General features: G+C 32.2%; 2 protein-coding genes across 2 annotated transcripts in view; both read right to left on the bottom strand.

Annotated features, from left to right (window-relative positions):
• LOC113401172 (large ribosomal subunit protein eL24) overlaps positions 1 to 26,519 on the bottom strand; it is a 424,188-nt gene that overhangs the window by 84,231 nt on the left and 313,438 nt on the right. The gene's annotated exons all lie outside the window — the stretch shown is intronic.
• LOC113396617 (uncharacterized) lies at positions 14,740 to 20,720 on the bottom strand. Its single transcript, XM_064215448.1, has 2 exons — positions 19,483 to 20,720; positions 14,740 to 15,137 (listed from the first exon to the last, which is right to left on the bottom strand). The coding sequence occupies exons 1-2, from the start codon at positions 20,311 to 20,313 to the stop codon at positions 15,024 to 15,026; spliced, it is 945 nt and encodes a 314-aa protein (XP_064071518.1). The 5' UTR covers positions 20,314 to 20,720; the 3' UTR covers positions 14,740 to 15,023.

Raw genomic sequence — 26,519 nt, 5'->3', positions numbered from 1 at the left:
TGCGAGCGAAGTCGAAACAACTTCTGCGTTCGTAGTCAAGTACAAAGTTACCGGACGGCGTCCCGGTGGGTCGCGCGGGTTACTAGTCAGTGACTCCGAGCATCGCATGAATATTCATTCGCTCTTACTGCGCGAGACTTATGATTTTTAAATCGGAAGATCAAAGGGACACGAGAGAACTCTAAAGTCGAAATTCCACTAGCTAATTCCACTGAATATAGGTTAGAGATAAGTAGGTTTCATTTTTGTCCAACTTTTTATAGATATCTAGAAATGGGTCAATTTAATTACGCTTAACTGTCGACAAAGGAAAAGCTCTTGAATGTATTTGATCGTGAGTTCGAACATTATAAAAAAATACCGTTTCTGCTCAGTACACCTGATAGAAGTGAAACTTCTTACAATATATCTTTTTCTTCACGACATATCTTTCTTCTCTCGTATGTAACGAAATTTGAGTAAGGGTAACACGTTTATAAAACATTAGTCTCAATTATATTACTTTTGATTATATAAATTTTCTTTACTTAATGTTTTATCCCATTTATTTGAGGTCCACACAGTACAACTTGTGAACTCTATGAAAAGAATTTGACGGCAACTACAGGAGGGTGAGGTGTGCATTATAATACTTTTTTTCCTTATGCTTAAAAACTATGGACAATAAAGGGAGTCTATGCTAATGTTATTTATGAATTTTATAAAAAAATAACGGATATCGTTTATCAGTTTAAATTTGAAATATAACAAATTATGTAATCCATCCCGTTATGTAGTATTTCTTAGTGTGATCGCTCAATCGCTTAGTATTAATTTATTTGCCTTATTCTATTTAGCATTAAGGTATAATCGGATAATATGACGTCACTGAACTTCACCCTAACTCCCCGTCCTTACTCTTCCACTCCGGTAAACGCCGGACACCGGCTCATAATCATCAATCAATTAACCTCAACCAGGGGATGAACTTTGCGCACATTGTAGTCGTATTAACTAAACATTGATATTATAATTAATCTTTGTTCGCTTTTACAGTTATTATATTTCTTAACTTACACATTATTTTACTTGGTGGTAGGGTTTTGTGCAAATCCGTCTGGGAAGGTACCACCCACACATCAGATATTCTGGTCCTAAGCAGCAATACTTGGTATTATATATTGGTGTTGTGTTGCGGTTTGAAGGGTGAGTGACTAATGTAACTACAGGCCCAAGGGACATAACATCTTAGTTCCTAATGTTGATGGTACATTGGAGAAGTAAGAGATAGTTAATAGTTCTAACAGAATCAATGTCTATGGGTGGTGCTGACAACTTAACATCAGGTGGTCCATTAGTATGCATTTCATGATGGCCAGTTGAGAAGTTTAGACGTGCAAGCGTAACGAACAAATAAGCAAACTTAACTTCGTAATTAAGACATTTGTTAGGATTAATCATTTTTAATTGCTACTCAACTAATAAGAAAAGCAGTATGTTATAGTGTTGACGTCATATTATAAAAAAGTATCTTGAAAAAAGGAAATAACGTCACGCAAATCTAGTTCATTTGATTTTTGACATTGACGTCCACAAAACAAACATGATGGGAGAAAACGACTTTAATCGATTAAGTCGTTTCAATGATCACACATTTTGAAATATTACATCAGACATCGATAGATAAATATATATGTGTCTGTGTTTTCTTGTATATGGAAGTAACAATAGTTTATACTGTACGTAAATAAATATTTTTAAATGAATTGGAACGGAACGGATTCAAATGATAACGTTATCTGTAATTTGAATTGCGAATAAATGAAATTTTTATTATTTTAAGCAATGTAAAAAATAAATTTAATAGTGGAGCCGAGTTGGCTAGTGATATAATTAAATATTTGTCTCAAAGGCGATATAAAAAATAAATAGTTCAAAGGTTTACGATTGTTACGCAATTTTATGGTCGTTGGTTCGATCCTTGCCCCAAGGACTAGTATGGTATTGTTCTTGTATCTTCAATGTTTGTTGTCAATTAAAAGTAATTGTTTTAACGAGTTTGACTATAAGTAATACTACATTGCTATTTGAAAGATTGCGACTGCAGTTTCACCTTCAGCACTTTTTTTGGTATAAAGAAAGGTTTTCTCTGTAATATAATTTTAATGTAACGTATCGTTAAAAAATGTCCTATTCAAAATCAAAGAGTAAGTTATCTGGGGACCTTCAGGGTAATAAAATCGGGTGCCGTTGTTTTAGAGAGTACTCGATCTGATAGACATAATATTCTATTACGTTCTTCAAGCTCCGATGCAAGTAAATCATTAACGATTCGATTTCTCATATATAATACCATTCTATGTTCTAGTAATATGTAATATATTATTATTTATTGAGAATAAAGAGTGCTTTTTCTATCGATGCGAGTAGCTCGGACTCGGTGCAGCGACGGTAGTTTAATTAAAAGTTGACTGTTGTTTCGTTGAGCGGGCATAATAAGAAACTTCATACATAGTATGTTCAGTGCACGTTATCCTTTCAGAAATGCTCCTCGTCCGTTCGTTGCTTGAGTTTAATAAGAGAATTTCGTTCTTTTATTTATATAATTATTTATTTATAAACTATATATTTTATGAATCGTTTTCAAAAATTTGTATTCGATTCATTGATTAAATACTTATCTCATTAGATCTAGACAGATATTTTTAACTTTGCCTATCAATATTGAAAGATAGTAAATTAAAAAATTACATGCTAAAAAATTTATGTAGCAGAGTTTAATATTATACATTTTTTAATATTATACATATTACAATTAAAATTATGGAGTGATTCCACGTGTTTTTTATATCCACGAATTGTCTTAAGACATGTGAAGTAAAGGAAACGGGATTGCTTATACAAACACATTCGTTGTCCTTTTCATAACAAGCTCGGCTGGTGGCCGGTGGAGCTTGTCTCAGGGGAGAGAGAGTAATGTTGCCTTCCCGCAACCCACGTTAGCGTGTACACCAGCTCGAGGTCAACTGCCGACCTCCTTACAACAGAACGTTATTAACTTTAAATTACAATGCGATAAATAATAAATTCTTCTTCTTCTACTTCTTTTTCTTCTTTATTGAATTTCGCTTTTAATTATTTACACAAGAATTGTTAATATTAAGTCCTGAAATATATACATTTATGAATAAAAAATAGTTAATGTATAAATCTTAGCCGCGTAGAATGGTGGCAAGAATGCCGAATTCCGAATTCCGATCCTCTGGGCAAAAAATGAACCAGCCCACCTGTCATCAGTGTAGGTAATAAGGCGAGATGTTATACTTTTAATGAAGCCTCTTGTACTAGTACTTTCTTTAACTAGTAATGTTAATGATACTTAAATTGACAACCGTAATGGTCTGTCTTAAAATTTGGCAGCGTGAAAGAAAATGGAATATTGGGAAATGTCAATTAAATGGGGCATCAAAGACTCCATTGTGTGAGTGGGTCGCGAGGTCGCAGAGGGGGAGAACGGAGGAGTGAGGTATAATTTAAAAAGTATATTTTTGCATTACTTTACTTAATATAAAACTTGAGTTGACTTTACACATGCAAGTATGCAAATATTTCGTGACAATTTTCTGCTGGAGGTACTTATTTTATTTTATTACAAAATATTGTTAAGTAACATACATACATTTTATATACTTGTTGCATTGTAATTAAGTTCTTTAAATATTGTATTTTTATAACATCTTACAACCATTCCATCTAAAATTCCATCTAAAATAAGTGCCATCGTCACGGTACAATTAAAATTGTTCGATAATATTGCAAGTACTTGACCAGCATTTAAATTTTGCGAATCATTATTTTAGATGTAAGCTAAATCTATAAAATATACAGAGTGAAACTTATACAATTTTATCTTAATTTCACTCGGCTTCTGACGGTATGTTTATTTTATACCTATGTATGTAAGTATGTTCTAAACTACGTGTCGTAGTTAGTCGAATGAATACCTCATTTGTCATACAAACATTACACAACATTAACAGCCTGTAAATTTCCCACTACTGTGCTAAGGCCTCCTCTCCCTTTGAGGAGAAGGCTTGGAGCATATTCTACCGCGCTGCTCCAATGCGGGTTAGTCAAAATACACATGTGGCAGGATTTCGTTGAAATTAGACAGATGCAGGTTTCCTCACGATGTTTTCTTTCACCGCCGAGCCCGTGATGACTTATAAACACAAATTAAGCACATTAAAATTCAGCGGTGCTTGTCTGCGTTTGAACCCGCAATCATCGGTTAAGATGCACGCGTTCTAACCACTGGGCCATCTCGGCTCATTTGTCATACGACCGTAGTGGTCGTATGACATCTCTGTCCATGACAATGTCTATATAATCTGTGGAAACACGCATCTCTTCGATTAGCTTTGCAACATTTATGGGCTATTAAAAAATCAGTAGATTATCTTAAAAACAGCCTTTTAGGCTAATAATTAGACTTTAGCTGAATATTTTAATTAGTCAAATTATGGGGTAACGACCCGCGGCTAACGGTTATTGCGGACAGAGGAGCGAATATTTTGTCTCTTAAGGAAAAAGAGGAAAGTTTCAAACGATTTTGTTTAATTTTCATCGTAACATGCATGTTGAAATTAGTTGAAGTCATTTGGATATTTTTTTGATTAGCAGTTCACTTAAGTCACGTTAATAATATATAAATAAAAAAGATGTTTTGTAAAAATAGAAACCTTAAAAACAACCATTTATTTGATCCACCACAAATAAAACAAATAAAATGTAGTATGTAATGAAACTTTATATAAATAAATACTTGTATATGTCAGATGCAAAGTGAGAACACAAGGACGGTATTTATTTCAAATACATTCAGTCAGAAGATCCAACATTTACACTGGTAGGTAAAAATCACTAATGTAGTTTTAAGTGAAACATTTGAAGTAAAAGAATCTTAGTGTTGAAATGAAGTAAATCACGATTTAGTTAATTTTTTATAAAAAAAAATCTTTTGAAGTGTTTTAAGCTTATTATTGCAACGAAGTCATAATAAATTAAAAACAAAGACAACACAAAACACTTAAGTTTTATGATATATAGATGGCGTTACAATAACTTAAATTTTTTTTAATTTTAGGTTTTATATTCATCAAACAATGTTTTAAAATCTTATAGAAGTTAAGTCATATTAATTAATTGTCATTACGACGCAATCAAGTTGATCTCAAAAGAATCAATAATTGAATCTAGGTTGTATAATCATTTTATACAGAGTAAAGCAAATAAACTACATAAATAATAGAACTTATACAAATAACAGTATAATAATTATGATCGCAATGAAATCTATGAAAATAAGACGACAACAAGATTTTTCCTTTGCATTTTATTTTATATACAAAGTAATAATAAAACTTTTTCTCAAATATTAATTTAGTTTCTTAACAAATTTGCTGAAGAGTCAACAAGAGAAAACTTATAGTAACTTCACTTATAATTAAAACGAGAGACTTGTCAAGTTATATTTCAACAATGCAGTAAGACTATGAGAATACGATGTATTTTTAATTTAAGTTTAGATACATTTTTCAAATTTAGATTTTATTTGTTATCGTATAAGGTTCAATATTGTATTATTATTATGCCTTTAAATGTTTTATCACGCAACGTTGTGTGTTAACAAAGCGTTGAGTAAAGCTTCGAGCATATAATACATGGCCCTACATTATAATCGAATACATTAGACCAAGTATTATATAAGTGTATAATTACACATACAATGCTTGAAAATAAATTCGAATTCAATTTTTTATGCAAATTTTAGTGACCTTATCATGAAAAATATATTACCAGAATTCGACAGATCATTTATACGAACTATGATAAAATGTAATACATCGATATAAAGTACAATTATAATATGTATGTATTTCTTTTAAATGTCAGTTTAAGCAGCCGTGCAAAAAGCAACTTAATTGGAATATTCTTACATTGCTCATAACTATTTAAAATAAGTAACGATAATAGTTGCCAGCATCAACTATAATTGCCTTTGCCTGACCGCTTAAATCAATGTTTAAAAAAAAATTAAGTAAAATTAAAGTAAAGTATGTACAGTAAGAACGTATTCATAAGAATAAAGAGATTTTTAAAGGTAAGTATTACAAAAGACACACGCCCCAGGATTTGCCATAATTATGAGAACAGAGTTCGTGATGATTTATTCCTGATTCCTCCCTTCCGTCTTGCATGTTTTCGCGAGATTGTCACAGCCATTATTGCGGCAACATAAGCCGCGGCCTCATCGTACAGCCTCTCTTCATCACTTCCGACCCTATTTTCTCTCTTATTTGAAAGAAAAGCCGCCGTAATACCCCCTTTTACAGAATATTGACATTTTATCTCTTATAAATTAGGCTAACGCGTTTAACATTCTATGTAGTCGAGATATTCCATAAAATTGTTACAAAAAGCTTTGATCTAAAAAGCTTTTAAAAATATTATATTACATTGTTAGTTTAATGATCATTTAAAATTGCGTATATTGTTATGATATGAGTTCACTCCGTGCCGACGTGCCTCAGTGGTTAATACACATAAATCTTATGCATCTGCATTCTATAGATGCAGTTTCAATCATGAGATCCGGTCCAATCAAAACGAATATATTACCTAGTACTTAATTCAGTTTTTATATTATAGTTCAATATATAAATATTATTCGGTCAGTGAAGCGAAACGTTTTTAGGAAACTTTCATTTGTCGTATGAAAATCTGCTAAATGTGAATCCAATTCCCCATTGGAGTTTGTTCGAATAAGCTCTAAAATCTTCTCCCCAAAAGGAAAAACTTTAGTACAGTAGTAGACATAAGTATATGGGCTGGTACTTTACTTACTTTTATGAGATTTTAATCATATGTTATATATACCGCTCATTATAAATCTATATGTCGATCCAATCGTTTTCGAGTACAGAAGATTTATATAATATACTGGCGACCCGCCCCGGCTTCGCACGGGTGCAATGCTGATACTAAATATACTACAGAATGTCTTACAACGTTCACAGTATTTTCAGACAATACAAGCCACTATGTCCCTGCTTTTTAAATCTGTTATATCTTCGAATATGTTCATTTAAAATAACATGCTGTAAACGGCCATATTGATCTATATTAAATTCACAATGTATTTAAGGTACTTAATTGGATATGGATTAATGCTGTTTTGCTTAAAACAGCTTCGAAAATAAAGCTATTATTTATCGTAAAAAGTAAAGGATAAAAAATGGTTATTGTGGTTTATCCCTAAGAGATAGACATACAACATTGCGGACCTTTTATAGATCTTTTAAAAGTGTACAATACTGTAGTACACTATTTTGATCTCGTAATCGTAAGATTCAACGAGCGTTTGCAATGTAAGTACAAAACATGTGTTTGTTTACGACATCACTTTAGAAGTGTTTCTCTATTACATTGTGCATGTATTATACATGTAAACCTTCCCCTTGAATCAATCTATCCATTAGAAAAACCGCATCGAAATCCGTTGGGTAATTTTAAAGATCAAAGCATACATAGGGACATACGGCGGTAAGCGACTTTGTTTTATAGTATGTAATGATAAAGATGTATATGTTATTACATTTCTAGCCTTCAACGGTGGCCAAATTATTATGCACGTGAGTAGTAACACTGCATTGCAGGTGATTATCATTCTAGACATTGAGCTTCACTTACAATGTACTAGCAGTTTCATTAGGCTATGCTTGTATTGTGCTAACTACTCTACATATAACTGTACACGCTTAAAGATGTTTATACAATATCGGAATACAGTCAGCAATTCATGGATCACAATATTTATTGCAACTTGTATTTTTGTACTGATGCGATTTCATAGTTTCGCTAAGAGGCCTCTAAGCGTTTGTTTTAAATATTTTTTTGCAATTTTCATTTTATAATTAATATCTTTATGATTTTATACATTGTACACACACAAACACACACACGCGCACGCACCCAAACACACACACCCATGCATATACAAACGCATACATATATTTAAGGAACAAAGTCCAGCAGACAGACATTGTGTATACAATAGGTTATGTTGATCGGTTGATGGAATACTAGTTCATGTCCTGAATTGCTAGAAGCGACGACGGTTTTACAATAAAGGGGGGCATAAAAATCTTATATGAAACAACATATGTACCAGCTGTCATGGTGATCGGTCGAACAGTTTCAAGGGTATCTTTTTCTGTTAAACTATGTCACTATTTATTTATCGATTTCCTAATATATTAAGATTATATACCTTTAAATGGACTGTCGATACAATGTTAGCTGTGTGTAGCGTAGCTTTAAGCCTGAAGGCCTCACCGCGACAACTAACCCACGACATTAAATTGCACTTTGTCTTTGCTTTCAAACCTTATCATACATGTTTCTACTAGTATTTACATATTTACAAACAAACGAATAATAAAATCATATCTTTAAATTCATAGCCTTATAGTTAATTCACCATTAATGTGTACGGCTATTTAGTTAATAATATTACACGCATAAGTTGTATGCTAGTTACATACGTATCAGATTTTTTTTTTTAATCTATTTATTATACCTCATTTCGGTAATTATTATTATATGGTTTGCATAACGCTGTAAAGATAACTTGATAAATATAATTTCTGTACTTTTAAAAATTGATATAATGTAGATAGATAGATTGATACATGAAAAAAAAACATCAAAATTGTTCAAAAACTTTTCCCGACAATCACGTGTGAAACCTAAAAATACCGCAACTTGCAAAAAATCACTGCTCGAGTCCTTATTTAAAAAAAAAAAAAAAACTTTTTATTTATTGTATGTTAGTAATGGCTATGGACGATTTGCATTATATATTTTGTATTTCGTTCAGCTTTGAAGTACGCCAGAACGAAGTACGAAGTTTGGCAAAAGTGTTTTTATCGCGAATCAATAGTGTGATTCATGTATATGTGGATTTTTCTATTTTGCTAAATTAATTGCTCGCAATATTTAAAAAAAAGCGCAATGAATATACATTTGAAGCGTTAACTATAATTGCCTATGTGGGTGCAGCAACGTTATTCGAAAACCTTCACTGTTCAAATTCGCTCACCCCGCTTTAAGCGAGTTCATTTACAAGCTAAGATTTCTTATCTCTAGCGCTTTTAAGATATTTTACGTTCAATTTAATTTCTATACAGTATTAATCCTTAACAAAATAAATAACATATGAATCGTTTTGGCAAAACTGGCTTTGTAATTTGGACAAGTACTTTTGGATACGGACGCTCACATAACACGCGCAAATATATCACAAGTATGCGTACATTTGTAGGTACTATATGTACGACGTACGTGTATATTTACTTGGTTGTAGCGCTATGAGGAAGCCCGTCTGGGTAGTAAGTAAGTAGTATTACTTGGAGACTTACCACCAGAGGCCTGTATGCCCATCCGTAAACGTATACTATAAAATATATATATACTCACTACCTATATAGTAAATGGACTTAGCGAATGTAAATAATAATTTTACTGTACCTCCCGATTACTACTTTCTGTAGTTCTAAGTCTAAATTTATTGTAAAACAACAATATCAATATGTAAATTTGCTATGGTATAGCAGATGTGTTACTTCGACCAGAGTTGGCATATACTGCGACATATTATTCTTGTTTAAGAACACTAATAAATCATCAAGAATAATTTGGGGAATAAGGCTTTAAATCATGGCAGGTATGCACGCTCCGCATGTTGAACATGGAACAAACGCGCAAGCATACATCGCTACTGCTCGGCTTTGTCTGAACTGGGTCAGCGAGTTGCAAATTATTTTTTTATTATTTATTAAATATTTTATTAATATTTATTAAATATTAAGTTGATTAAGATAATTATTATAATATGATAAATTGCGCCTATGAAATGATTCTATTTTTAAATGTGATATTGTTTGTATTCCATAGTTATACTTATAAAATTAAGAATAACCTCAATCAGGATCATTGATTCGATTTTTTATAAAAGCCGTTAATATTCGATTAATGGACTAAATAAAAATGTCAATTTTTTTTTATCGTTTCGATTTTCGTTGCCAAATTTAATAGACCAATTAAATGTGACCAAAGCCAATAGCAGCTAATCCCACAAGAGAAGATTACACTTTTAGGCAGATTGCGATGTTTTTTTTTTGTTATTTCCGCTGTGGTATGGAAATGTAATTGGATGTAGGCACTGAGCTAATAACTCAGTCAAACCAAGCGAGGTTAGTACCACGTATAGGTGCGTGCGTAGTGTGTGAAGCGGGAAGAAATAACAATGTCCACAACTTGATAGTAACTCGTATAATACGCACACAATGAAAACAGAAAGAAAAAGTCAGAAGGTACGGAAGAAAAAAGCAACAGTTCTGATAGAATTGATAACACATATAAATCAATATACACAATAATAATTCACCTACATCACTCCCCTCCACTGTCTCCGCGGTAATAATTCATCTACACCAGGCATAGGCTTATGTTAGTGGTCAGAAAGTTTGCTATACATGAAACGTCATTACAACTTTTTTTTTTTATGTTTTGATTTAGACTAAGAAACGAATGTCGTTCTTCTTAAAATGTACGAAAAAATATATGTATTAATATCACGACAACATCGACTTGTGTAAGTTAAAATATAAATATTTTAATATGAATAATAAAATTACAGGACCTTAAAATATTTACTGGTAGCCACCCGTCTTATGGACAGGCGCGTAGCGCTAATTCCACCACCTTACTTTACGAAATTCAGTTGGACATATACTAGTTATTTTTAAGTTAGTGTTGCAAAAGTGTCATTGACCTTTTCATCCGGAAAGTTTCACACAAACGCTACAAAACTTGATACATTTAAAATATATTTATTTTATAGTTTTTTAAACAATCCGACGGAGCACATAGTTGTATTTGGTGTGGGAAGCGCAGTGCCCGCCATAAACAGAAATTGCGTGTTGCGAGTTAAATAGCATGAAAATGTCACGCCGGGTGCGGGATTTTTGTGACGTATGTATTTATTACAAAACGTTTAAATGGCTTTTGTTAGAAGCGATCGTTTATTTTTCAGAATTACAGCTAACTTGTATATAGCAGTAAAGCGTAGAGTAGAATTTAACAGAAATTTCAATGTAGGAAGGAATATATTGTATTTCCCAGTAATTGTAATTTGTTTTATATTGAAAATTAATAAAGTGCAATTTTTGCTTTCATTAATAGAATTAATACTTTATATTCTTCTATCTTTTGTTCTATTTTATCTTTAATATAACAAATTGTACATCATATTGTATCGAATCAAGTGACTAATCCGTTAGTTCTTGACTTATAATATATACTACTGCGAGCTCTACGTTTTCTTTTATACTTGTAATAAAATTGGAGTGTCTGTTTGTAATATTAAAATAACCGTTTTTTACTGAATGCATATTAATGTATACAAGGTACATATACCAAAATAACATTTTTTCAATTTTTGTCTGTTTGTTCCGGCTAATCTCTGGAACGGCTGGACCGATTTTGACGAGACTTTCACTGGCAGATAGCAGATATAACAAGGAGTAACTTTGGCTACAACAACAACTGTTTTGTTAAATTCAAACGCGCACGATGTCGCGGGCACATCTAGTTTCATATAAATATGTAATATCTAAAACGTATTTGCCCAAGTTTTGAGTTCCTTATTAGAGAATAGCCCTACTATAAGTATAACTTGTCATATCATACCATATCAAAACAAACGAACATAGAAAACCTACCTAAATATCCTAAAATCGGCTTAATTGTCGTAATTATCCTATAATTATAACAATTAAACTGATTAAATAATTTAATTGTGGTCATAATAACTTCGTACAACGTGTGTTATCCCGGTATTATTTACACGGACTTACTAATCACAGAAATCGGAAATAAGCTAATAAGTTTTACAGTTAGGCGGTAGAATGAGTTTTATGTGCATTGTATTAAGACGCGCGTGCACAAATCCTAAAGGCGAAAGTGTGAACTACTGTTTGTTACAAGAGTATTTTTTTATCGTATTTTTATCTTTAGGATTAAGCGTTGAGGAAACTCATTTTTTTCTATTACTGATAGTGTAACCATTAGAGTTAATCGCCACCATATATTTCCTTTAGTATTATGTACTTAGCGTCGAACATGTAGCATAAATCACTTGAAATTTATATCTTAGCACGAACTTGCTAGCTTACATTTGCAAGTCGACTAATAACCGACGACAATATTAACAAAATAATTAATGTTTCTTGTAATAATTTAGATTAGTTTTATTCGACAGTAAGTTTGTGTTACAGACTTTAGATATTTCATTGTTTTAATGAATCACAAAACTATATCCTACAAATAATGTAGTATCTCAATTGATTCTATCCTTTTAGATTAAAATATTTATTTTGATTATCAATATAGTTTTCATTTTGACTCGAAATTGAACTTGTAATAAAAGTCGGAAAACCAGACATTCGCCGGGTAGATACCGAGCGAGAAAGGTGTGCCGGCAAATAAATAATTATATTATGAAATTAGTGTGAAATATCTTTAATTATAACTCAAAACCTCCCGCTAAAAACGTCCTCAAAGTAAAGTGCAATTGTGAAAAATAAAGTGTTGTGCAATTTGTGTGACTAAGATAATAAGAGAAGGCCGTAACAATTGTTTATATGTGTAATAAATCTTTATAACAATATACTGAGTGCAGTTTAATCGTGCATAATCAGCTAATATCTTATTTACAAATATGACTGCGTACGGTATATAATATAGAATTGCTTTTATAAAATTCTCATAACGATTTAAATACAACAATTGATCCACATATATGAAGATAAATAAAGGAATATTAAAACCGGCTAAATACGAGTAGGACTCGTGTACGAAGGGTTCCGTACCATTATCTATAAAAACGGCAAAAAATGTATCTTGTATGAGAGTCCCTTTTAAACGTTGTTATAACGGCAATAGAAATACAACATCTGTGAACATTTTAAGTGTCTAACTATGACGGTTCATGAGATACAGCCTGGTGACAGACAAACAAAGGAGTCTTAGTGATAGGGTCCGTTTTACCCTTTGGGTACGGAATTCTAAAAATTAAATAGTTTAATATTAAAACGATCTGATTTTACAAGAACAGTCGTGAGGCGTTACTAGTACTAGATATATATGTTAGTTAACTGTGTACAATCATTACATTCGAGCGGATGCAGGTCGCGTGTCACCGGTTCATTGTCCTGTGTTTGACGTAAAGCCACTTTGTGGTAATGGGAAAACGACGGCATTCAATCTCAAGCTATGATAAAGTTACGACGTTTTAATTCAATTGTATTTATATAACAGTTACAAGATATCTCATTTAAATTGACTAAAATGATTAAAATTTAGTTAATTTTGTTTGTACTGAAAAACAAACAAAAAAAATAACGTGGAAACAACTACGTCACAGTTTGTAATATCATTTATTTATATGCTCTTTTTTTATATAGTTAGTCAGACGGGCAAATGGGCCAACCGTACGAAATAATAACCATTTCTAACATCGCCAATGTACCAACCAACCTTGGGAACTAAGATGTAATGTCCCTTGTGCCTATAGTTACACTGGTTTACTTAGCCTTCAAAATACATCTATATTAAATACTATATCATATATAATATAATATATGAAGTCGATTCTTCCAGAATGGCCATTATTGGTAACATGTGTTCTGAATTTGAATCATATTTTTTAAATAATTGTATAAATTAAGTTGACTGTAAAGTAACGTCCTGTAATATTGCTACTGCTGGGCTAAGGCCTTATCTCCTTTTCGAGTAGAAGGAGCTTACTCCATCAAGCTGCCCCAATGAGAGTTGGTGTATATTTGGCAGATTTTCACCTGCCACATGCAGGTTTTCTAACGATATTTTCAACTTTCATAGATCATGAGATGAATTAAACACAAATTAACCACATGAAAATGTAGTGATGTACTCGGATTTCAATTGAAAATTATCGGTTAAGATACCAATACTATAGTTTAGCGGCAACGTACATACAAGCCCCTCGATGCTGCAAATGTCCAATAGGCGGTGGTAGACAATTTCCATCAGATGAGCCTCTTCATTTGCCACATATTATATACAATGAAATATTTAGGTCTAACACGGCTCTAAGCTGACAGTAGAGAAATCATTTTACACTGTATTTAATTGTCGTAATTAAATTCCCATTATGAACGAATCTAATTACTACTCAATTTTAAACCATCTATAATAAAATATGTACCTAGACAACGTTAATGTATCGATATTATTATAATAATATAATATTATAAATCAATCAAAATATAATTTATTCAAGTAGGTTTTAACAAGCACTTTTGAATCGTCATTTAACAAACTATATTAAGTAAAGCTACCACCGGTTCGGAATGCAGATTCTACCGAGAAGAACCGGCAAGAAACTCAGTAGTTACTCTTTTTCAACATCTAAAAATATAGTCATGATAGTTAAGTACAATTATATATGTATGTAAAATATCCTGCCTGGAAGTCAACAAGCATTAACTCCACGCTTTTTTATCATCTATATAATCTTGTATCGAATAATATGTGTTAATAAATGTCACTTCTCACTGTTCACTTTAAGTACTTTTTCCAATAAAACAGCCCACACAAACTTCTATTACTTTTATTACACTATAATTATAGTTACAGCGTTTCTACTTAGTAAGCACTCAATGAATAAATTGAACTCAACTCCATCTAATTTGTAATAACTTATATAACTTTTGATAATCCTCCCACCCAGAAATTAAGTTACTACTACCCCCACAATATTTGATAAACAAAATCTATATAATAACATTAATTAGTTTTATGATTAATTTTAATAAACATTTACCCACTTTAAGTATCTTAAATTATTTAATTAATATTTAACACAAGAATAATTATATTTATGCTGTATGCTTCATGTTGGGACTGGAGTGACCGGATGTCGCTAACACTCGGCCATCCTGCAACAGCCGTGTCCCACGGCGCTCTGTATTTTCACTATGAGGGCTTGCAACCTGTAACAGAAAAGAAAAACACCAAATATCCGGTCTAAAATTTTTTAAATTAATTTGAAATTGTAGTTTTACGTAAACTGCACATAGTATACTACCGCTAGTATGTACAAAATACTAGTTTTATGACACAAAGACAATAATCGTAACGTTTTCGTTAAATATCACATAGTCACATAGCTTAAACCCTTTGACACACAGTCACATAGCTTAAACCCTTTGACACACAGTCACATAGCTTAAACCCTTTGACACACAGTCACATAGTTTTAACCCTTGACACACAGTCACTTAGTTTTAACCCTTGACACACAGTCACATAGCTTAAACCCTTTGACACACAGTCACATAGTTTTAACCCTTGATACACAGTCACTTAGTTTTAACCCTTGACACACAGTCAAGGTCTCATAGGTCACATAGCTATAAACCCTTTGATATACGTAATTATTTGTATTAAATTATTGAGACATAAATTATATTTGTTACAAAGTTATGACCAATTCAAGATTTTTAATATTTCAATTAGAACTATATTTTGGTTCATATACGTAGTTTCGTTAAAAAAAAATAACAAGTGGTTTTAATCAGAATAATAATTAAAAATTATCACTTTTTTTGTTTTAATAAAACATTTTACAGTAAGTTTTATTTACGAGACCATTTTTCAGAATATAATTTATTTATATAACACTAAAGGTTTTGATTAAGTATACTATATTTACTATAATTCATATCATTTTTTTTTTTTTTTTTTAATTTCATTTAAATCTTATCTATATTACTTACAACATATTTTTGTAATTCATAACATGAACAGCTTAATAAATATTTTGAATCAGTTTAGGATTAACTTTCTAATAAGTCAATAAGGTCATCTCGGTCTATTTCGTGATCACTCCCTGAACTGTCATCATCAGATCGAGTTGATTTATATGGACGTAACATTTCCCCACGTACAATAGCGCTAAAACGTCTATAACCTTTCATCCCTTTTATACTTGTAATTGTATACCTATCTAGATTTTTATCGGCTTTCGTTATTTTATAGGGACCAGTATAGAGTCCATTTAATTTTTTTTGTTACTCTAGCTGTCGTATCCCGACTTATACCTCCCTTCCATAAAACTAATTGTCCAACCGAATACTTAATACATTTTTTCCGACTTTTATCGAATCTTTGTTTCATTACAGTCATATTCCTATCTATTCTTAATTTTGCTACGTCTCGTCTGTCTTGTAGCGCTTGGACCTGGGATTCGAAATCCTGTGGTTCATTGGAAGGGTACCCTGGCAATCGCGAATTAGAATGACCAAACATAAGTTTAAAGGGGGCCATACCAGTCGTGCTATTAGGCGTATTATTAATACCCCATACTATATCTGCTAATTTATTATCCCAAGTGCACTCACTTTCAGACATCGTATTTAACCCATTTAAAATAGTGCGGTTTACCCTTTCTACCTGCCCATTCGAACGTGGGCTAGCTATTGCGTTTAAAACATGTCTAAATTGTGTTTCAGTTGCAAATTGTTTAAAATATCTACTTGTAAATGCCTTGCCTCGATCAGTAATAATTCTGTGAGGATTACCAAATTGTGAAATAATATCTTTAAGTTGTTTTATCGTCTCCACAGAACTACAATTTTTTACAGATTTTGCAAAAACAAATTTAGTGAATGCATCAATAACTACGAGGACATAAGTATTCCCTTTCCGAGTTTTAACAAATGGACCTAAGTGATCAGCATGAAGAGTGTGCATGGGTGTAGGAACCTTTTCAATTGGATATAGTTCACCTTGTGTTTTACCATAGTCTCCTTTTCCATATGCACATTGAAGACAGGATTTTAAGTATTTACGTATAAAGCGTGTCATGCCCGGAAACCAAAATTGTGCTTTTATAGTTCTTTCACATTTATCAAAAGCAGGATGTCCAATCTGGTCATGATATTTTTGCAAAAGACCCCATTTAGCTAATTTAGGAATAACAAATCGTTCCCCAGCTAAAGCTTTACGAAATAGAAGACCATCCTTGATTACATAATTAGATTGTATATCTGAATTATCGGTCCCCTCATTAAGTTGTCTAATAATATTCTGGATATTTTCATCCTGCAATTGAAGAGTTAATAGCCAATCAGATTCTTCTATCATTAAAATATTTTCAGACAATGGATTTCTGCTCAAGGCATCGACATGCCTCATACGTGAACCAGGGCGATATTCTATTTGGAGATCAAAATCCTGTATTGCTAGCCACCAGCGAGCTATACGTGGTATTAGATCTTTTTTAATTAAAGTTGTACGTAAAGCAGCACAATCAGTAACGACCTTTACTGGAATGCCCGTTATGTAAATACGAAATCGTTTAAGAGAATCTACTACGGCAAGGGTCTCAAGTTCATAGCTGTGATAAAATTGTTCCTCCCTACTAGTCACCCTACTATAATACGCGATTGGTTTAAGTTCACCATCCGGTTGATATTGCATAAGAATTCCTCCTAGACCTAGTTTACTTGCATCTGTGTGCAATTCTGTTTTTGCCGATCTATCGTAAATTGCCAAAACGGGACGTTGAATTAAGTGTTGTTTCAATGTGTGAAATGCTACGTCCTGATCATGTCCCCAAACCCACTTAACGTCCTTTTTTGTCAGTTGTGTCAGAGGTCGCGCAATTTCTGCAAATCCTTTTATAAATTTTCTAAAATAGGAAGTTAAGCCGATAAATTGCCTAATCTCATGAACATTCTGTGGTCGTTTATATTGATTTATACAATTAATTTTATTTTGTCCTGGTTGTACAGTCCCAGCAGTAATTTCGTGACCTAAATAATTTACGCTTTTTTGAAGAAAGGAACATTTCGATAAATTTAATTTTAAATTAGCATCTTTTAACAATTCTAATACTTTTTCTAAAAGTTCAAGACCCGATTCTACCGTTACTGTAGGTAGTAACACATCGTCTAAATATATAGCAACACTATTTCCTACTTTATTGAGAGCCATTTGAATTAATCTTGAAAAAACAGCAGGGGCATTAGCCAACCCGAAAGGCATTTTTAAAAATTCAAACTGACCTGCAGGAGTCACAAAGGCAGTTTTATGTATTGATTCTTCTGCCATAGGAACTTGATAATAACCTTGAGCTAAATCTAAGGTTGTAAAAAAAGTTTTACCAGCAAGGCGAGCTATCTGATCATCAATATGTGGAAGAGGATATCTATCTTTTACCGTACGCGCATTAAGGGCTCGATAGTCTATACAAAGACGGTAATCTCCACCCTTTTTCTTAATTAACACTACAGGACTAGCATATTCAGACATTGATTCCCTAACTACACCTGCCTCAATTAAATCTTGTACTTTATTATTCACAATTTCGTTCTCTTTATAAGATAACCGATATGGTTTAAAATGGACAGGTTGATCTGTAGTAGTTTTTATATGCATTTTAATTAAATGTGTGCAACCTAAATCTTTTGTATCTTTTGCAAAGATATACCCAAACTTTTTAAGCAAATAAATTAATTTTTCATATTGTTTATTCTCTAACTTACCAACGTTCAATTCTGTTAAATCAAATTCGGTTTCCTTATTATTATTTATCTGTATATTTAAGATGTCACGACAGTTGGTGTTATTAATTATATCTACTGGTTCTGCACGTGCCACTATACTACCCGATAGCCATTTAATATCAAATTCGCTAATATTAATTACTTTTAAATAAGAACCTTTTGAATTTATTATCGCACCAGGTATAATATAAGCTATTTGACCTAAATCAAAGTATACGGAATTTGTCAAAAATGTGTTTATGTCCTTAGAATTACATTCAATAAAAACTTCTATAAAAATTTCACTTTGTTTCGGTATAACAGTTGTGTGTTTCAAATACACAGAATATTTTTCTACAAAATCTAAAGCACTTAGTAGAGTATTTTTAAAAGGAAAATTAATGTTTCTTGTACGTACAAAAGTAACAGAATCCTTTGCGGTGACCAAACTAATATCGTCCTGATTTATCATCGATTGTCCTATTATAAGATCTATACCAGTTAAATTGTAATCAGTAATTTCAACGAAGCCTTTCAAAACTACTCCGTCTATTGATACTTCGATTTTAGAGCTACCTAAGGAGCGCATATGGGCCCCACCAAAACCTTTCATTATGACGTTGGACGGCGTGATATTTAATTTTAATTTTTTAACCCACAAAACTGTCAAAATATTTAGTTTGCTGCCGGTATCGATATAAGCACTGAGTTTCTGACCATTTACATTTACATCCTTCTTATAAAGATCTAAATACACATTGTAAGTCAAAAAATAAATATTATGTACCTTTGTTTCTTGTGCTGAGGAGCTCGAAGCGTGCCAGCAGTTGGAGGACGTGTGGCCCATTCGTTGGCAGATCTCGCAGCGTCGTCTAGTCCAGCAGTCACGTATCTCGTGACCTGGCCGTCGACAGCCGTAGCAGATTTTCGAAGGGAGCTTAGTAGCTGTTGTGTTGGTACCTTCTCTCCTCCAAGTCGTTCGCTTTGTCACCTGAGTTTCGACTGCCTTATAGTTTTCTAATGACGATAGGTAGCCACAGTATAATTGTTGTGGTGTTTCACATTTGTAGGCTTTTGCGTTTGCACGGATTTCAACTGGAAGTCCTCTTATAATGCAGGAAATTGCCGCTTCTCCATAAATTTTGCATTTTTTTAACAAAGAAATTTTATCATGAAAATATTTCGTCATGGTTTCGTTTTCCATTTTGTTTCTTGCTAACATATTTTCTAAGCAGTCTACATACTCAAATGATCGAGGGAAAGCTGTCTCAAGGGCTTGCTTCCATTCCTCCCAGTTCATGTCATAATCTTCCAAATCATCATACCATTCTCTTGCTGAACCTCGGAGTCTGACTTGCATAATAAACTGACGATCTTTGTGATCCCAGTCGTAGATATCCCCCAATTGATCTATTTTGTGTAGCCATCCCTTAACGTTACTGTTTTGATCTTCTGGACGAAATTCGGGTATTATTTCAGCATGGGCTTGCACAAAGCGTCGCTTAGGCGTAGCGGTAGATTGTAAAAAAAAATTTTCATTATTTTCGTCGTCTGATATGTCAACCTCGGTAATATTCCTTTTCCTCACACCAAGGCCTTTACGGTATGGGCCTGCCATCCCACTTCTGAGATGTTAATAAATGTCACTTCTCACTGTTCACTTTAAGTACTTTTTCCAATAAAACAGCCCACACAAACTTCTATTACTTTTATTACACTATAATTATAGTTACAGCGTTTCTACTTAGTAAGCACTCAATGAATAAATTGAACTCAACTCCATCTAATTTGTAATAACTTATATAACTTTTGATAATCCTCCCACCCAGAAATTAAGTTACTACTACCCCCACAATATTTGATAAACAAAATCTATATAATAACATTAATTAGTTTTATGATTAATTTTAATAAACATTTACCCACTTTAAGTATCTTAAATTATTTAATTAATATTTAACACAAGAATAATTATATTTATGCTGTATGCTTCATGTTGGGACTGGAGTGACCGGATGTCGCTAACATATGCCTTCTTTACCAATGTATTTTTTACAAATGATTTGAATTTATGAAACGGCAAAGTTAAAAATGTCCGTTGTTATATATTTAGATATTAAGCGAAGTATAAATCTGTATTTAAATGCGACATAACATTCTCGTGTACAGGCTGTCGCTGAACATACATGTCACAGTTACTGTTCTACGCAGTAAATTGTATAATGTTGTAAGTTGCTTATCATATAAATTTAAGATAGAATTATACATATTAAATATGAATTTTAGCGTAAAGGAATGATATTAAATTTCAACTTCTAAAGTTACATTTATCTGTATTAATATAGAATGTTATTTAGTTTTGTTTGATGTACCTACACTCCAGAGAAATGTTTTTTTTTTCTTTTATTAACCATAATATTTCTGAACCCATTTCGTTGTAAAGAATCAAATGTGTGTATATTAATAAGAATATTTTAATATTAATATTAATACTGTAAAATATTCGTTCAAGATACAGCTAGGTAAAAATGGATTTAGAGAGAACAGAATAGTTTGATAGTGTATATCGGAACTTGTTTAAGGGTACTAAGCAACGAAAAATATTATAAACGCATATGGTTAAATAAATATGAAATCTATAAAAGTGCGATGTCTGTTATATGGGAGCGCCTTTATATACTTATTTTATTCTGTTATTTTTTGTATTTTTTGTTATACCAGCAATACAAATGAAGTGAAGTGAAAATTTCAACTGTCTAACTATCGCGGTTCATAAGATATAGCCTGACTTTATACAGGATCCAAATATCTTCCTTATCATTTAATCTATCGCCAAACATGACACGTGTCATGATTAGTCATTTCATCTTAGTTACTAATGAGGAGTTAGACTTGGGAACCTTCAAGAAAAGAGCGTACTCCTTCCTGAAAGGCCGGCAACGCACCTGCAAGCCCCCCGGTGTTGCAGATGTCCATGGGCAGTGGTAGTCACTTTCCATCAGGTGAGCCTCCTGCTCGTTTGCCACCTCTAACATAAAAAAAAAAGATAATTGTAACATCCTTAATGCGGGTACATTAAATTATTCGATATTTAACTATATAATATTATTTCAAAGATACGTAGTTTTTTTATTAGGCACTTGTGGATTACCGCCATTGTTCTCATAGAGATTCACCGCAAAAGTAATAATGCACGAATTGAGAGCTTATATACTTATATGTTAAAAGCATACACGATATTGTTCCAAATTTCGGGCTTTTACTGTTCTTTTATAAATAGATTATTACGAACAGTAATAATTTAACTGACCTACATTGTTTATAATTATAATTTGCATCTATAACATGTCTACATGTAAAATCATTTCCTAATAATTAGCAATCAATCGATTCGGTTCTAGTTTGGAACATGATAATGATACTATTTTGATCGATTCTGGCCAAGGCGGTTATTCTCAATGGAGATTAGAAATCCGCGCAGGCGGCCAACCGTATGTCATTATTTTTTGACAATGCAAAAATGCATCAATTTACCAACGGGATAAGGGCAAACAAATTATGATGCAATATACATACTTGAAGAACACGTCCCAAATAGGACTCCAAGTCGTTATATTAGCACACTTTCAGAATTCAATATATTTCACACGTTAAAATCCTATTGTGACGTAATAATATAACGTTCCATTTTATCCAGTGACCGTAAATGTAATTCTATAATCATTAAGACATAAATTGTCAATAAAATTAACATAAATATATTAGTTGCTTTAATATCTTAAGTGGTAATAATACGCACACTAATAAATACTTACACAATATGTTATTAAATTTTACACACACATATACGTCGACGAACAGTTTTGATTGTCAGAGTCATTCACGGTTCACTATTAAGTGAACCAAAGCGTCGAAATAGACAACTTTAATAAACGGCAGAGCGAGCTGTTCCCGCATCATACAACGTACCACGATTGACTTGCAAATACGGAGTAACATCACACCCCATTTGAAACAGTGGAATTACATAAGGTAGCACTCTGCTTGGGAATTGATAATAAACGATCGTCACTGATCTAAATAGGCCTTTGTGTGAAATCCCAAAACCCACTTATTCTACAAATGACAGTTCGCAGAAAGAATTGATTTCACTGAACACGGAATATTTAAGTGATTTATATATATTATATAGCGAACATTGAAGTTATAAAATTGTTCACATTTTTAGGGTTCCGTAACCAAAGGGTAAAACGGGATCCTATTACTAAGAATCCGCAGTCCATCTGTCACGATTTTTACAACGTCTCAATTTTTACAGGTGACGTATTTCTGTTGTTGCTCTAACAACAAATACTAAAAGCAGAATAAAATAAAACTCCCTTACAACAGACATCATTTTTAGCCGTTTTTGTGGATAATGGTGCAGAATCCTTCGTGCGTGAGTCCGACTCGCACTTGGCCGGTTTTAGATATTTATTTAAATTCCACAAAAGGTGGGTTTAACGTAACGCAATGTTAGTTGGCATGCAAACTGAAACTAAAAATAATAATAATAAAGTTCAATAACACTTACGTATCTAAATATATTCATTTACAATATATTTGTACTTAAAATATATTTTACATTTTAGACATTTTAAATAAAAGAGAAAGCACATCCCAGAGCAATATCTCAGCAAATCTCTAGTGACATTGGACGCACTAGTATTTATTATACTTTAATCCATTTCTTCCCTCGTGAGAAATTGAAGGAGTTTGATGAATTAAAATCTAGGATATTGGACGTTGATTCGATTCTATATATTATATAATAACATTAAATGCGTTTATGTGATAAGTTCATTTAATATTGTTTTCCTATATTAAGAGGCAGTTCCATGTATTCGACTTTAGTTCTTACTATTTAATAAGTAAAATAAATAACTTATACAATTGTTATACTTTGAAAAGAGCCGGGACCACTTTTTTTTTTGGTGGAAAAATGCTTTTACGCAATTCTTCGACGTGTTGGGTATGGAGAGCTAAGAAAGAGAGAAATCAGCGGTACCCACTCCTTTTCAGGGGCGTATCGCGGGATCGCTTGCGCATGCTACTGTGATGCTCCGACTGAGTCGTGACCACTGGTGGAACAGTTAGAAAACGTAAAAGCAATATTGGTATAAATGTGCTTTTGATTCGTCATGACTTTAAGTAAAATACATTGAATTAATTTTATATAATAATAATTAAATCGTTGTTTGTCTTTAAGTGAATAACATAAACAAAAAAATATTGTATTTATATTATATATTTACACACAATTAGTATGTATACACTTTATATACTTATTTGATCGTAATATTTTATCACTTAAAAGAGATTGCAACGTATTCTATAATTGAATTTTCAAATGTATTAATTATCCTCCCGTAGAACAAAATTTACGATGTTTATCCAACATAAAGGGAGCATAATTCAGTTAATATCAATGGAATTATATACGATCACTGCCCGTGTAATTAAACATCATAATGTTTTAGCCCGATAATTATGAATTTAAATAAAATTAAGTAATAACCTTAAAATCTCAATAATGGAAAGGTTTTGACCTTATTTTGTTCAGCACGCTGCTCATATGCAGGTTTACTCAAATGGTTTTGATCAAGAGATAAATTAAAGAGACAAATTTATCTCATCAATAATATTAACACTTTCTATTCATTGCCCATCTCGGCACATTTATAAATCATTATATAATTATCACAATATACTTAAAATGAAATATGACGATTATAATTTTTACATCACATTACATTAACAGCCTGTAAAATTCCCACTGCTGGGCTAAGGCCTCTTCTACCTTTGAGGAGAAGGTTTGGAGCATATTCCACCACGCTGCTCCAATGCGGGTTGGTGGAATACACATGTGCCAGAAATTAGACACATGCAGGTTTCCTCACAATGTTTTCCTTCACCGCCGAGCACGAGATGAATTATAAACACAAATTAAGCACATGAAAATTCAGTGGTTGCCTGGGTTTGAACCCGAAATCATCGGTTAAGATGCTCGCCGTCTAACGATTATAATACGTAAATAAAATAAAGTAATAGACAGTTCTCTCAACTTTTCAACTTTTCCACTCCTCTCCTGTTTAAGGAGAAGATGGTAATTGGATGGAGAATGTGGTAATTGGTATTACAATTCGAATCCGCTAGGTGTAGGTTTCATCACGATATTTTCCTTCACTGCTAAACACGAGATGAATTATAAACACAAGTATGCATTCAGCAGTGCCTGTGCCGGGCTTGAACTGACAATCATCAGTTAAAATTCACGTCATGTGACCACTCAACAATCCAAAAAAAAAATGATTGGGATAATTTAATGGTCGTTACAGTGAAACAATTTTGAATTCTAAATATATTATCTGGAAGTGTCCTGGTAATAAAATTACACATACCTTTGTATCATAAATATTCTTAATGGTAAATATTTATTGATCGATCCTCGCATACTCTCACAGCGAAGTCTCTTATCATGACCGCCATTACAATAGTTCACCTGCTCGATGTGTCGCACGTAAATTGTAATCATATTTATATTTAATATTCTTTTGTACACAACATTCGCTTATTATTTACAAACACGCCACCGAAGTATATAAACCTAAATAAAATGAATAAACCCAAAATTTGAATTTCTAAAAACGGTACAAGTTTTTATGTTTTTGTTTTAGTAAAATTTAGTTTGGTTTTGACAATGAATGACGTGACGAGTATATTATATTTTAGGCTGTAACTTTAATTAATGATAATAATTCTAGCATATAATGTAAACATAATATAAAGAATAATAATAACATTATTTTTTTAAACAATGTTGGATAATGTGTAAGTTTTTGCTATTTATTCTTTCCGTTTAGTTAATATTTAAAACTATTGACTTAGTGTATTGTTATTTTAAAATTCTTCTATTCTACTAAAAATATACAAACTATTTCGAGGCCTATTAAAATATATCCAGAAGTTAAATCACGAGTTAAATCGTTAACTCATGATTAGCAAAGATTAAGAGTGACAAAATATAAATACAAATTTGAGTTTTGCGCATTTTATGGTAAACAAGTTGACGCCAAACGCTTCGTTTTCGTTTTAGGGGTTGGTTATCACGTGTTAGGTATAAAAGTAGCCTTTGTCATTCCGTCGAATTAAACTTTGGAGTTTAAATTCGGTGCAGTGGTTTGACCGTGAAAGAACAACAGACAAACAGAGTTAATTTCGCATTTATAATAGCAGAGATAAACATCTTCAGATATAGAAAAATAAAACATTTTACTGTATACTAATATGATTAGATGAATAAATCAGCTTCCATACATATAAATATTTGGTTTCGAAGCGGAGCAGCGGTTGGTCAAACAAACAAATAGATGCGGTAGGATCATATTACTGTATTGCATATTATTTGCCTATACAATAGTTATACAAGGCGAAATCTATGTGGAACTCTATCATAATAGGAATGCTGGTACAATTCAGATATGTCTTGACATTAGAATATAATTGAAGTGATTAATTAAAGAATCTGAAAATTAACTGTTTTTGTTAAAAATGCCAGCAAATTCGATTAATATTTAATAGTCAAATTTAAGAAATCAAGAGTTGAAATTATGAAAGAAAATAAAATGATAATTTCAAGAATAGAATTCGTAAGGATCGGCCGTATCTTGCTAGCTTTACTATTTAAAAGAAGTAGAATTGTAACTATCATTTCAATAAACAAATCTAAGAATACAACCCGTCCTTCCTCTTAAAGGTTCAAATTCAAGCCTCCTTGGACTAATG

The sequence above is a fragment of the Vanessa tameamea genome, chromosome 7 (assembly GCF_037043105.1).
Source record: "Vanessa tameamea isolate UH-Manoa-2023 chromosome 7, ilVanTame1 primary haplotype, whole genome shotgun sequence".
Taxonomy (NCBI): domain Eukaryota; kingdom Metazoa; phylum Arthropoda; class Insecta; order Lepidoptera; family Nymphalidae; genus Vanessa; species Vanessa tameamea.
Note: the sequence above shows the minus strand (reverse complement) of the source record. Positions and strands in the feature narration are given on the sequence as shown.

Excerpts from the sequence above, each read along its gene's own strand:
- LOC113396617 (XM_064215448.1), bottom strand. The coding sequence starts at position 20,313 with ATGGCAGGCCCATACCGTAAAGGCCTTGGTGTGAGGAAAAGGAATATT. Across the intron at positions 15,138-19,482 it reads CCTCAGCACAAGAAACAAAG|GTTGCAAGCCCTCATAGTGA; the intron begins GTACATAATATT and ends TTTCTGTTACAG.